The sequence below is a fragment of the Dasypus novemcinctus genome, chromosome 5, assembly GCF_030445035.2.
Source record: "Dasypus novemcinctus isolate mDasNov1 chromosome 5, mDasNov1.1.hap2, whole genome shotgun sequence".
In the NCBI taxonomy this organism is placed as follows: Eukaryota; Metazoa; Chordata; class Mammalia; order Cingulata; family Dasypodidae; genus Dasypus; species Dasypus novemcinctus.
The window spans coordinates 151,318,386-151,333,973 of NC_080677.1; the positions used below are offsets into that span (position 1 = coordinate 151,318,386).

At 37.1% G+C, this 15,588-nt stretch overlaps 1 protein-coding gene across 10 annotated transcripts in view; it reads left to right on the top strand.

Moving 5' to 3' along the window:
* The window catches only part of PARD3 (par-3 family cell polarity regulator), a 669,864-nt gene that overhangs the window by 248,402 nt on the left and 405,874 nt on the right, over window positions 1-15,588 (top strand). For all 10 annotated transcript variants that reach the window (XM_058297689.2, XM_071215434.1, XM_058297690.2 and 7 more), the window contains exon 3: window positions 8,796-8,976. In XM_058297689.2, the coding sequence (XP_058153672.1) occupies window positions 8,796-8,976 (181 nt within the window). The remainder of the gene's footprint in view (window positions 1-8,795; window positions 8,977-15,588) is intronic.

The following is a 15,588-nucleotide window of genomic DNA, read 5'->3' on the forward strand; positions in this document are numbered from 1 at the left end:
GAAGCTCAAGTCACGCATCTTGGTGGGTGGGTCTTGGTAGCATATCTTTTATTTACAGTTTAGAGTAAGCCATTGAAAACTTAGCTATGTGTGCGCGCATGCGCCTGTGATTTTTTCACTTGTCTCATTAAGCCATAGCTATGTTCTACCTACTTTTGATTAATAAACCTTTTTTTTTTTAAACCCTACACTTCCAACCCCCAGACTACAGCTTCCACAGAGGGAGTAATTCTTGTCGGATTCTTTTATTTACCGTTCATTAATACAGTGATTCCTGAACACATGTAACACATTTATTGTCCATAGATTAAAACACCATGCTGTTAAGTCCTATCTCTACCTCTTATTTTTAGATGGATGTAGGTTGAAAGGTTGGCGGAGTGGTGGGGGCACATGCAAAGGTGAAGAACAGCTGGCTTCACAATCTAACTGTGTAGCTGTTTGAGGCAGGTTTGAAGTCTCCTCATGATAAACTGCTGGGAAAGACCTTCAGGCCCTTCTTTGCCATTCTTGGCTCAGCCAGAAGGAAAAGTGGCTAATGTTTAGAATGCTCCTGGCATTTTAAAGTTCTCTTCTAAGCACTGGGTATTTTTTGGTTTGCATCAGACAAAATATATTTAATTCTTAAAATGCTGATGAAGCACAGAATTAATCTTGCATACATAATGTTTAAAGGCTTTCTATGGTAACCCTGGAATTCTTCTGTAGTAAGTTTGTTTTTATTGGTTATAGCTTGTATTACTACTATTACAAACATCATTGGCCCAAATATATTCTTTTACTATTGTTTTGCTTACTCTTCCAGTAAAACAGTAGCTCTATTTAAATGAGTTTTTAATGAACCATGGTATCAAGTGAGGGTCCGAAAATGATTAAGAATTTAGTACAGTTGCTATGTCATTAAAGTAAGTTCAGTCATCAGAAAGCTTACAAATTGATTTAATAGTTCCTTGTTTTCCATGTCTACATAATAATTCCTTATTTCATTATTCTTTCACTTTGAGGTTCATATTTTCTTTTTTTCCCAGTTTCTTGGTCTCTTTGACCATGTGTTTATGTTGAATCACAATTAATGCTACCTCTCACAACTTGGAACCAGCTTATCTAAATGTGATTAGCTAATTTCAGATTTACTTTGTTTTATCTGACTGAATTCCTGTGTGTGTGTGTTTTAACACTTTTGCAGTGCTTTTGATGTAGTTGAAAGTTCATGAATGGGCACAAATGGAAGGGTGACATTTGTGACTGGCATGAGAGGCAGAGGGGTTTATATTAGCTGACAAGTAGGTCGGCTAGCCCATGGCTCTAACATTTGCATATTTCTTTGTGGTTCGTGGTGGACATACTCAAGGCTATTAGTTGAACAGAACTCTTAAAATGGGATTCTAATTAGTCTGAAGGCTGGGTGGGTGATAGAGTGTGTCACCCTGAGGGAAGGCAGAATTAAATCCCAGCCCTGAAATATAAGCATCAGGGCTGGTGAGTGTCAGAGGAGAACTTCCTCCACTGTGATTTCCAGGTGGAGCATACTGCCTTTATTAGGCATCTGTGACCGAGAAATATTACCTTCTTACTTTCTTAAAGGATGCTATTAACTCTTGTGGATATGTGACCTTTAACTATCAACAGGTAGAACCTTATGATATTGGTGATCCCCTAGGTTGTTCAGGTAGTAATGGAAATGTCTTGCCATTTCTACATAATGTGTTGTTTGAAATGATACTACTAAAGATTTAGCTCATTACATTTATTTCTTATGCACTAAGATAACCAACATAACCATGCTAGAGTCTGATCAATTTTCCTTTTCTATATGTGTCATGATAATCAAGTGTGCTTTATGGCAGACAATTGGAAATGAAGTTTTTTTAAAAAAAGGACTATATAAAGGAAAATTCTCGGTTTACCATTCTTCCAAGTCCATACCTGAGTGTAAGGAGAGAAAAATGGAAAGGTATTGCATGGGTAGTCTTATTTATAGAAATTCAGACTGACCTGCAGGAAGGAAAAGTCACCTTGGAGACAGTGATAGTTTAGAGTTGTGTGAATGGAACAGCCTTATTTCAAACTTAATATACATACATCTCCAACTATTAATACTTGATTTTTATTGTTTTTTACTTTTTGCAGTTTGCTCTAGGCTCTCGCATTTCTATGTAGTTTCTTTCTGTTGCATTTATTCTTTATGGGCAGGTCTATCCATTCAAATTCCCTGCCATTTCTCAGAAATGAGTGTTGTATGATGCCATCATTATTTTGTTGTTCAAAAGCATCATCATAATAGCACTGTTAGAATATCGAAAGATGTGGCAAACACAGTTATGGAACAATAACATAATCAAGTACCTTTTTCTGCTTTGTGTTTCTTGTTGGTTTTATTTTGAACTTGCAGACTAAATGATTCAGTTGAGTCCATCTGCTCATTGGATCTCCTCTTATGGTCCTTGGGTAAAAAAGGTTCTATTTGAGGAATCTTCAAGAAAATCCTGTTTGTTTGTTTGTTTTTTTAGTATTTTTCCACATGCTCTGGACCTACTCTGGGGCCAAAAATGTGATGCCTCTCTAAAGAATTGTAGGTCATTATTTCAAAGCCCAAAATTAGATGTATTATGTCATGTATCCATAGGACATCCATGAAACCCATAATAATCAGCTTCCTCTGGGTAGGTTGAACTTGTACATGAAGAAAGTAACAACTCATTGCTCAAGGGTGTGAAGTACAATGGCCTGTGAGAGTTTGTGGAGTCTGAGCTTGCAAATCTTTGAGATATCACTTAGAAAACCACTTGACTTTAAGTCACTTGCCATTTTCCTCTGTGAAGGTAGAATCCGCCAGATCTTTGAATCTTTTAAACTCTTCTGGTTAAGATTGAGTGATGTTATAACCAGCATGGAATTGTTTAGAATATATTCAGAAAACTTTTAGGTGTTGTTATCAAAATTGCATTAAGGGGAGCGGGTGTAGCTCAGTGGGTAAGTGCCTACTTCCCATGTATGAGGTCTGAGATTCAATCCCTGGTGCCTCACAAAAATGCATTAAATTAGTAAGGTGGTTATTACCTTTGGCTACTCAAGGATGTCTAGAATCCTATTTTTGAAGACTTGCAGATAATCATATTAATCTCATAAATCTCACATTAAACTCTCTGACCCTCAGTTTTCCTTTTGCAAAATTAAATAATAAAAGGTATGCCATTTTAATGCAAGGAGTAAAGAACCTCTTTTTCTAGTTATTAGTGACTTCAGCCAGGGCATTTTTAAGCATGGCTTCTCCTTTCCGTTGTTGTTTTTTCTCTTTTTTTCCTCCTCTTAGAATGTGGAAGAGCTTTCCCTCAGTCTCCTGGTCACTCTTGAAACTGATTCTCAAATTTGCAAAAAATATTTGTCAGCCTCTACTACACTATTTTTTAATGATAGCTAATAGTAAATGCGTGCTTAGTGTTCCAGAAGTTTTGTCACAACAAATCTAGAAGGGTTGCTGTTACCAATATATTAGCTCTCTGTTGCTGCTGTGAAAATTGCCATAAATTTAATGGCTTAAAACAATGCAGATTTATTATCTTACAGTTCTGTAGGTTTAGAAGTCTGACACAGGTGTCACTGTCTAACATCAAGGTATCAGCAGAGCTGTGTTCCTTTTTGGAGGCTTGGCAAAATCCATTTGCTTGTATTCTGGGGCTGCCTTTATTTCTTGGCTTGTGGCCCCCTTCTTTCGACCTCACATCCAGTGATTTGGCGTCTCTCTCACCATTCATTCATTGCCACATCTCTTTCTGGGCATGACTGAGAAAGGTTCTCCCCTTTTCCAGTCACGTGATTCGATTGGGCCCTCCTGGATAATTCAGGGTAATTGTCCTGTGTCTGAATCCCCTCCTACGTTGGAATCCCATCTGCGAAGTCTCTTTTGCCACGTGAGGTTAACGAATTCACAGGTTCCAGGGCTGTGGGCATGGGCATCTTTGGATGCTGTTACTCTGCTTGCTACAATCACAGCCCTCTTTTCCCAGATGAGGAAACCAAGACTTTGGAGATTTCAGAGAGGCCGGTGGATTTATCAGCAGTCATCCAAGAGATGGGATAGGTCTTTCTGGTTCCAAATTTTATGTTCTTAGCCAGTTTGCTACATCCAGTTATGGGTTTTCATCCATTAAAGGTACCACCTGGTTGATTTACAAACATTTATGTATAATGCTTATATAACACATTTTCTGTTGGAGGGCTCTGATGTTTCAGGAAGTTAAAATGACTTGCCATGTCGCAAAATTTAGAGTTTATTTATACCCAGGTGATCCTGATTGTTACCCTAAATTTTGCTTCTTTTCTCATGGAGACTTGATAGATGGCTGGAATTGAAGAAAGATTAAATAATAACCATTGAAAATGAAAATGAACTTTTAAAAATTATCTATTTCATGGATGGCAGTGAAGATTCCATCTGTTAAAATATGGATTTGAGTCATGTTGCAGAAATTTAAAAGCAGACTTTCCCTTTACTTTTTGAAGGGCATGATAGAGATTTTTAATATGTGATGTTTTTGTGAAGGTCTCATCTTCTTTTGCTATGTTACTGTATTTATTCTTGTAGAGTAGATTTTCTAAAATTATATATCCTTCTCAATTTAACACAAAATTACTTCATATCTGCACCTGGCACTTGAATTTTGTTTTAAAAGAAAGCTGTAGAATTGTGTGTTATTGGCATATTGCAAATCACCAACTGTGATTCTACCACTGAAATTCAAACAGCATTTGTTCATGACACAGTCCAGATTTCATAATACTGTGTTTTCTGAAAAATGCTAGAGATAATTATTGAAACTAATATACATATATAAGTTTTTCCATCATGTGTGGCATTTACAAAGATTCTTTGTAATCTTCAATTTCCATTTTAAATTTGCAGAAAGGACTTTATTCCTGAGAGAACACATCGTTGTGAAAAGTTAATAAGAAAACTGAAATTTCATGTGTTTCCAATCAAGCACCAAAATGTCAAAACTTAACATCTTCAAAATGCGTATTAAGCCGCACACCTTTTGAGAAGTCTGATGATATTAAAGTCCATTGTAGAAATTCAAAATGCCCAAGAAGAACTTGACATAGATATCATTAGTTTTTATTTCCCAAATAATTGAAATTTTAAAACTGGATGGAACTAGATGGGTGGGCATTCTAGTGCAGGACCATCAAACGATAGCCGATGGGTCAAATTGGCCCACTGCCTCTTTTTGTAAATTAAGTTTTAGTAAAAGCAATTGCACTCTTTTGTAAATAGGTTGTCTGTGGCTGCTTTCACACTACAACAGTTGTAAGAGAGCGGTAGTTTGAACCCCCATGGACTGCAAAGTCAAAGATATTTACTTCTGGCCCTTTTTGAGAAGCTTCCTGATCCCTGATCTAGTGCTACCAGTTAATGTTAGCTAAGTAAGATGATTTTGTTATTGTGTATTGAAACTTTGGTGTATACACCCAAACACCTTTACATTTTTTGCAACTGTTAAGGATTTCTCTCCCCACTTGTGTTGTTTATTATTAGGTTGAGTGGCCCAACTCTTCACTTACTTTGATTTCTACTTACCACTTAACCTCCCTCCAGATTGTTTAATCAGCTAATTATATGTTATGCCACAGCAGGGTTCAGAGCTTCCTGTTTGTCTACATCTCTTTAGGACCTTATGAAGGGGTTCTTTTTTGTCTTATGAACTAATTGAGGATATGTGAATGCTCATGGAAATAGCGTTTGTTCAAAATGGCAGAACTGCCTATGAAATGAGGACTATAATTATAAATACTACTCATAATTGAAAAATTTTTTTTAAAGATTTATTTTTAAAATTTATTTCTCTCCCCTTTCCCGCCTCCCCCTGCCCCTGTTGTCTGTTCTCTTTGTCCATTTGCTGTGTGTTCTTCTGTGTCTGCTTGTATTCTTGTAAGCGGCACCGGGATTTGCGTCTTGTCTTGTTGCATCATCTTGCTGTATCAGCTCTCCATGTGTGCAGCCACATTCCTGGGCGGGCTGCGTTTTTTTTTCGTGCTGGGCAGCTCTCCTTGCGGGGCGCACTCCTTGTGTGGGGGCCTCCCCTATGAGGGGGACACCCCTGCGTGGCATGGCACTCCTCGTGCACATAAGCCAGCTCCACACGGGTCAGGAGGCCCTGGGTTTGAACCGTGGACCTCCCATGTGGTAGGCGGACACCCTATCCATTGGGCCAAGTCCGCTTCCCTCATAATTGAAAATTTACCTCATTATCCTTTTACTGATAGGAGTGTTGACATTGAAAAAGCTTGGTTTGGCTCCATAAGAGGTAATTTCTTTGGGGTATAGCCAAGAATCTCCTTTGCTTGGAATGGTAAGCTTAGCTGCTAAGCATGTTTTGTAGACTTAAGGGGATAACTGCTTGTTCTTGGAATTTTATTACTCTTGGTGAGATTTTAAGACATGCTGCCACTGTGTTAGTTATACAAGGAAACAATGAATTTTTATTTTTATAGAATTTCGTAATTTTATTTTACAAAAATTCCTTAACTGTTTACTTTGAAGAAATTTCATTTTAGAAAAATTGCAGAAGTTAACATTCTATACAACCATAATATGATTAGCAAAATTAGCAAATTAAGATTAGTCAATACACTTAACAGATTTTGTTTGAATTTGCTGGTGTTTCCAGTACCGTTCTTTTTCTGGTCCAGGATCTAGTCATGGATCTCACACTGCATGTAGCTGTCATTTCTCCTTCATCTCCAGCAATCTACATAGTTTCCTCAATCTTTCTTTGACTTTCATATCTTTGACATTTTCAAGGAATATTTAGTCAATTTTGTAGATTGTTCCTCAGTTGGATTTGTCTGTTTTCTCATGATTAGACTGTGAAGTTATATATATTTTTAAGAATACCACAGAAGTTTTTAATGTCTCATTGCATGGTATCAGAGGATACATGATGTTGATGTGTTTTTTTATTGCTGATGCTAACCTTAGTTGAGATGGTGTCTGCCAAATTTCTCAATTGCAAATATAGTTTTTTCCCTTTTTATTTAAAAGGTATCTTATAGGGAGATGCTTTGAAATATACAGATACTCTATCACTCATTTTATTTTCACCTGCTATGTTTCACATCCATAGGTATTGCCTGCAACAGTTATTACTGCGGTGGTTGAATAATGATTTTCTATTTCAATCATTCCTTCCATATTTATTAGTTGTAATACTGCTGTAAGGAAGAGCTGCTGCTTTGTCACCATTTATTTCTTCAGTGATTTGTTGATATCATTATACAATCACAGATATTTAGGGTTTTTTTTTTTCCTTCTATGGGTTATAATCCAATACTACCATTATTTGTTTTGTTTATGCATTGACTCAGCTTTGGCCATTGGGAGCTTTGTCAGGTTGGCTCCTGTCTTTCTTTGACATGCCTCCATCACTTTTCAGTTCTTCCTTGCATTTTGGCATCACAAGATGTTACAGGCTCATCATGTACTTTACCTACCCGCAGCCCTGTTGCCAACCCTTATTTCAAGGAGCCCTGGTTCATTTAATGGAGAATGATATATAGAAACCAAGATCTGGGCACTAGGTGTGTTCATTGTTACTGGGGTGTCATTGCTTTTAGGACCTCCTAGTTAACGACCTAGGAAATACATGTTTGTATACCCACACATATATTATCATCCCTATGTATGTATGTATGTATTGTAGGTATTTGTGTCTCTCTATCCATCCCCTAACTAACCATTTACCCACCTGCTTGTAAAGTCCATGAATTTATACTGATTCCTCTGATTCCAGTCTGACACCATAGAGTTCTAACTTTTCCTCACTTGTAACTTCTATGTTTGACAGTGAGAACCTTGGCTATCATTGTCCAAAATATTTTTATTTATTTTTTTCATTCTTTGTATGTATATATGTGTATATCTATATGTATAGAGATATAGATAGCTAGTAGTATGATAATTGTCTAACCATACATTTGTGAGAAACAGATTTACTAACTAGAGAGTATAATATTTGAGTGGTAGTTCCTTTTGACTTTAGCCTTACATTGAATGGTGGAAATATAGTTCTCTAATGTTATTTCAGTTAGTTCTTCTCTTCCCCATTATTTGCAGTGTGATTATATTATTCATCTGTAACATAGGCTTATTTGGTTATGTTCCATGTTTGATCTCTCTCCCCCCTCACCCAGCATGTATACTGGTTGATTTCAATTATTTATTTTCATTTTGTGTTTTTGAAAAATGGTTTGGTTTTAACGGTCAAAGCTATTGAGGAAAATATACTCAAGAACATGTTGCTGCAACCTCCCTCCTATGCTCTTTCTTTCCTTCTTTCTTCCAGCCCCTTCCCCTCTCCCTTCCTGGAGGTAACCAATTTCATTAGTTTCTCCTTTGTCCTGTCTGTATTTCTTTTGCAGGAATGAGCAGATGTATATTTTTTCTTACCGTTTCTTCCTGTTTGGCGGTTCCTTACTATATGTACTCTTCTGCATTTTCCCCCAGTATTTCCTATATAAGAAAACAATTAAATCCACTCACTTCTATCTTAGCATTCTGTGATATAAAAGTTTTTTTTTTTTCCACTCATTCATTTTTGGATATGAAATGTGCAAGTTAGAAATGTACAAGCCTCAAAATTCATGGGAAGATTATCTTTGAAGCTTTGGCTCCTAAAACTTAAGTTTCTGGGTGCATGAATATTAATATTTTTTTCTTACATTGAATGTGGTGTTAAGTTTTTGGTAGAGATTTAAATACCTTTACTTACAAATGCAAATTTACTTCTCGTTTCTAGCTGGTAGCTGTGTTTGATGAGCAAGAGCCACACCATGGAGGTGATGGCACCAGTGCCAGCTCCACAGGCACCCAGAGTCCAGAGATATTTGGCAGTGAGCTTGGCACCAACAATGCTTCAGCCTTTCAGCCTTACCAAGCAACAAGTGAAATTGAGGTCACACCTTCTGTCCTTCGTTCAAGTAAGTGAACGTACTTTCTTCCCTGCATGTGTCACCTTAATTTACAAGAATGCCAACATCTGTTATCCATCCATGCTACTGTAAATGGAATTCATTATCTGTTTTTATAAAAAATTGATTAAGTTTATAACCTGGGCAAATGTCTTTAGCAGAGAAGTAATCAAGATGTTTTACACCTTAATAGATTGGACTTACTTTGTGTTAGACTGGTAGACTTAATTGTTTACTCAAGGTACACAAAGATGATAGTTTTAACTACCTGGATTTTTTCCCCCTTATGTTTCATCTGAATGTTAGAATAATTAGAAATAATCATGGTGTTTCATACTGAAATGAAGTATAACATCATTGTTTGACAACTGACCAAGTGAAAACCAGTACTTCTATCACTTGAACTTTATCTGAAGAATAAGGTCAAAGTTATTTTCAGTGATCTGAAATAGCTGCTTTTAGGATATCATCTCAAGGAAAGGCTAATCTTGGGTCATAAGAGTCTGTAGTAGGAATCCTAGTACCCAGTACTCAAGTTCTGGAGAATTCCTGGAAAATTCTGTCAGCTGTTACTGGAAGATTTGCACAGAATAGTATGGACTTTTCTAGAAATAATATTTAGTTTTTGTAATTATATACTTTTAATATTGAGCAGTTCTTAAGCTTAAGAATATCCACTTCAAGAAATTTATTTTAAAGTTCATTTATCGTTTAGACATCTATTTGGAAACACTTCAGTTGTTCAAGTGAAGAATTTGGTCTTATGTTTTACTGAGAGTCTTCAGTAGATCTTCATGTAGTAATAGATAATCATATATAGAATATAGATCAGTAGTGATATTTAGAATAAGTATATTCTTCTAGTATGTATCATTTTTCTGTGGTGTTTTTTTTTTTTGGCAATTTGCCTATAGAAATTCAGAAACTACTTGTGCTTCTACTGTTCCTTGAAGGTATATACATAGGAGAAGAAGGAAACAACTTTGGATTTAACAATTAACAAACCTGATGGTCAGTTAGAGATCCCAAGAAAAGTATGCCATACAGGGGTGTAGAAAATTCAGAAGACACATTGCGTGATGGGATATGTAAGTGATGCTCTAGAGCATCATGTGTCAGTGCAAACTAGTTAGTATAACCACTTACTAAAATTATTTTCTATTATCTGGACAAGTGAGACACAGGTAAAAGTGAGAAAGGTTTCTGGAGTAGAGCAGAAACTATAAGGTATTTCAACAGAACATTTCTTTATAGCCAGGAGATTTAGGTTTGCTTGTGCCCATGTACCAATAAATAGCTTTTAAACTAGTTGTGTGGAATAGTATTTGATTCCTCCATGAATATGCTGTTTAAAGAAATCTTATTTTGGATTAACTCTGGGCAGCATTTTCCTAAAGCAGGTGCATGTACTACTATTCATCTATTCAAGGTGGTACATATGTAGCTGGTACTCAGATTACTATCTTTTCTTTCTTACATACCAGCTTATCAAGACCATGATTTAATAGATTTCTGTTTGGAATGAGCCAATGTTTAAAAAGTGGGTTGTTTCAAAATTTTTTATTATTGATTTGTTTGCGTGGGGGTGTACGTGTTAAATTTTACTTAAATAATAGCAAGGGTATTCAGATGCCTGAAGTTTAGAAAAGTTTTTTTTTTCAATGTGAAAAATTACACCTTCATTTATCTAGTTAAATGCAGAACTTTTTGCTGTTGTTGTTGTAGTTTTTTATTTTTATATTTTATAAAGTAAGTTACATCTTTAATTTGGCTGTACCTTAATGAAGAGCTGGAAGAAAGGTAAAGCATGTTTTTATTTATATTAAGAAGAACTTAAATAGTATGCCTTTCTTCAATTTTTATCTTCAACTCCTCAGGCAACATGATTTCTAGCATACAACCACCCACATCTGAATGGCCCCAAGTGTTGACACTTAAATCTCTTTTTACTGGGAAGCAGACTTGGCTCAACAGTTAGAGCATCTGCCTACTACATGGGAGGTCCCTGGTTTATACCCAGGGCCTCCTTGACCCGTGTAGAGCTGGCCCATGTGCAGTGCTGATGCATGCAAGGAGTGTTGTGCCATGCAGGGGTGTCCCCTGTGTAGGGGAGCCCCACACGCAAGGAGTGCACCCTGTAAGGAGAACTGCCCAGCACGAAAGAAAGTTCAGTCTGCCTAGGAGTGGCGCTGCACACACAGAGAGCTGACACAGCAAGATGACACAACAAAAAGAAACACAGATTCTGGGTGCCGCTAACAAGAATACAAGTGAACACAGAAGAACACATAACAAATGGGCACAAAGAACAGGCAACAGGGGGTGGGGGGAGGTGGGGAAAGGGAGAGGAAAAAAAAAAACAAATTAAAAAATCTCTTTTTACCTTGTTTTTATTGTGAAAAGGAAATTGTATTTGAAGTATATGAGTTGTCTTGCAGAGTCAGAGACTACGAAAATCTTACTTTTTTGCTTTGATTTTTACATGTTAAACTTGTTTAGACTTTGCAGCCTAAGCAGGCATTGGGTAAATACATGTTGAGCATCTAGTACCAACATATATACAAGGTGTGATGACTGTGTACAAGTTACCCATTGAAAGTGAGTTGGCTGTCTTTTCAGATGATTTTTCAGCCTGTGTTAAAACTGGTCACTCAGCTAAGACGCGAGAACTATGCTGGCCAGGATGGTGCCAGGCGGTGAGAATCAGGAGGCGAGTCCAAAAGGCTTAGTCCTTGTGGTCGTGGAGTGGGTGATTAGAGGTCTTCCTTATTTACAGATGTGAAAGTAAAGGAGCCAACTAGGTGGGGAGATTTTCTTGATTGAGGGAATGTCAGCTCTAAGTAGGAGCATGGCTAATGTACCGATAAATAAACCCATTGTTGCCTTAAAGAAAGAGAGTAATGATTTCACTCATTTCTTTGAATGCATTCACTCATACCTATGCTCCACAAAAGAACTGAGAAGCCTAGAAAAATACATAGAGTACATTTTTTTTTTTCCAACAAAAAGCTAGATATTACGTTTGGGTATTAAGATGGAATCGAGGTAGGCTTAATGCACAGAATTCATATATTGAGATCTTTTTATGTTTTCTGAGAAATTGCCACTGATTTGGCTCTGAGCTTTCTTGGAGCATATACAAAGGGAGACTGATTCAGTTAAAATAGTGCTTCTCAAATGCGGCAGTTTTTGGCCCCCGGGGATGTTTGACAATGTCTGTTGACGTTTGTGTTTGTCACAGTGGGAGAGCTGCTCATGTCTCCTGGGTGGAAGCCGGGGCTGGGGTTCCGCCTCCTCTAGTGCGCAGGAGAACCCCCACCCCACACATGATTCACCCCGAATGTCAGGAGCACTGCGAACCCTGCGTTGACTGAATCGCTGTCCTCGGGGGTCAAAACAGTATCTACCTAAGAGGAGCTAAGAAGTTTGAGAGATATTTTCTTTGAGACCTCATGACAGACATGCAGCTGTGTCTTCAGTGATAGTCTTAAAAGAAAGGGCAGAAAAGTGACTACTAGCTAATCACAATGTTATCCATAGTAGGTAACCGATAGATAAGCTCCCAAAATGAAGGAGCCAAGGTTGGCATCAATGAACTTTAGTATAACTGTAATCATTAGACCAAAAATATAAATGTTCCTAAAAATCACCAAAAATGTGCTTAAAAAAAAAAAGAGAAAGTAAATATACTAGCTTCATAGCAAAAGACTATGTAAAAGCTGCTTATATTAACGAAATAGAGTGAAATAGGGTAACTGAAAAATATTGGCACCTTTGGGGAAGGGAGAGAATACGATTAGACTTCTAATACCTTGTTTTGTATGTTTGATGTTGAAACCTTATTATAGTTTACATATCACTAAATAAAAGCAAACATTTAAAAGTGATTCCTAACCCACAAAGTAACATGAAATAAATAAATATACATATGAATCGTTGGTAGCACAAACATACAAGGAAAAGGTCATTTGTATAACCGAAGGGCAACGTGCCCTCAGAACTAAAAGAACTGGCAAACATACAAGACCCTGAAACTGTGTTCAGGTGTGCCGTTGTCGGCAAGTTTGGCAGTGTTAACCTTAGACGGCTGGGTATGTAACGTTGCAGGAAGCACATGTGTGATTCTGTCCTCCTTTGGCCATTGAGGACCTCGGGTTCTTCATGTGGAAGAAAAGGGGTACAGTTAGAGAAGAACACGTGGGGCTCCATGGCTCTCAGTAGGGGGACATATCATGATGAATCTATGATGCGTGTTTTTCTCAAATGAGAGAGAGAGAGAATCCTTTGTGTTCACTGCAAGGTCCTAGAATCAATGACCATCCCAGCAGCAATGAGCATTATTCCAGATATCCAGACTGTGGTGTGGAAATAGCTTTTTTTTTTTTTTTCCCCACTCAGAAGCTCCAGAGAAATGGCTGAATTCAGCTCTGGGGCAGTAAATGTATGAGAAGATCCTGGTGCATCTTGTCATGCCAGAAAATAAGGAAGCCATCCGAGGCTACAAGGGTTCCATTTCCCCATGATCACATAAACAGAATGTGGTCTCTCTGTGTAGTGGAATATTATTCAGCCATAAAAAGGAATAAAGTTCTGATACATGCCACAACATGGATGAACCTTGAAAGCATGCTAAATGCAGTAAACTACACTCAAATGGACAAATATTGTCAGTTTTTGACAAATATTGATTCCACTTAAACGAATTATCTAGAATAAGCAAATTAATAGAGTTAGTAGATTAGAGGTAGAGGTTAGCAGGGATCTGGGGAGCGAAGAAATGGGGAGCTATTACTTAATGTTTGGGGTGATGCAAAAGTTTTTGTAGTGGATGATGGGGATCTTTGCACAACACTGTAAATGAATGACCTCTGAATTATACACTTAAAATGGCTCCAATGCAATTTTTTTGTTTTAAATATGATATCATAATTTTAAAAAAATTTACTAGGATTGTGTCAAAAGGACCCAAGAACTAAATTGGGGGTTCCCACTGTCCAAAGAAGGGACAATTGGACCATTAATGAAGATAATAACAGCAATAAAATTATGAGTTCACAATAATAATAAATAAGCCTCCCTGGTCCCTGGTAAAGGATGCTAGTGAGCTAACTTACTATTTTGAAAACTGATAAATGAAGGAAAGAATCAGGCATCTTTCCTCTATTTTCTATATGAATGGTAGCACTGGGTAACCATATAGTAACTGAGAGGAAGTTTTTTTTTATAGAAATAGTCCAGCTAGTAAATGAAGAACTCATGATAGAATTAGAATGTCACTGTTTTGCAATGACTGATGGAATAAGGAATCTAGACATTGATCATCAACCACTGCTAGCATCAAAAAAATGAAAAATTAATTTGAGATGCAAGCAAGCATTGTGCCTCCTGATGGAAGCACATACCACCTCCTGTGACGTAGTATTGACAGACAGGCAAACAAAAATAAACCTGAATCTGATTAAACATCTAGATCCAACTGCCAATTTACAGAAGCATGTAAATGCCATGGAAATGCAATCTGCCACGTCAAGAACTTGAAACACCTAATAACCAATCATGCTATGTGACTTTTATTTAAATCCTGATTAAAGTAAAATTTTTATAAAGAACAACTTTCATGTGCTGAGTTGAACACTGATAGGATGTTTGATATTAAGGAATTGTTATATTTTAGTGTGATAATGCTATAGCCATTATTGTTTTTTAAAGAGTCTTTATCTTCTAGTTACATATACTGAAATATTTATGGTTGAAATGCTATCTCTGGACTTGATGTCAAAATAACACTGACTAGAGAAGTAGAGACTGGTGAGCTGATGGTGATTGCATAAAATTCAGAATGTTCTCTGTCTACTTCTGTATATGTTTTAAATGATACATAATAAAGGTATGTGTGTGTTTGTAAACACACACACGATTCTTCTATAACCTTTTTGAAAAAAGATTTATTTCTCTCCTCTTCCCCCCACCTTTTTAAAAAAAATCCCCCCCTTGCAGCTTTCTGTGCGCTGTCTGTTCTCTGTGTCCATTCACTGTGTGTTGCTCTGTTTGTGTTTATTTTATTTATTATTTCCCCACCCCCCTCCGGCTTGCTTGCTGTCCACTTTCCACGTCCATCACTGCATTCTTCTGCGTCTCTTTTTTTTTTTTTTTGCTTGTCTCCTGTTTTGTTGGGTCACCCTGCTGAGTCGGCTCTCCGCAGTGTGTGGGCGAGCCTGCATTCAAAAGGAGGCCCCAGGACGGGAACCCAGGGCCTCCCATATTGTAGACGGGAGCTCGTCTGATTGAGTCACAGCTGCTTCCCTTCTATAACCTTTTGAAAGTTTACTTAGTGCCTTTTTCTCCTCGAAATTTTATTTCCATTCCATACAATCTAGAATTTTAACCTAGTATATTTTATCAGTCATCTTTTCATATCTCTCTGTAACAAAAAAATACATAAAAATTTTAACTACTTTAAATTTTTCGGTAAAATTTAAATATACTGTGGTCATAATTATTAGAATGTACTTTCTTAACTTCAAGACCACTACATCAAAATATCCTTTTGTGGGAGCTGGTATGGCTCAGCGGTTGAATGCTGGCTTTCCACTTACAAGGTCCAAAGTTCAATCTCCAGCC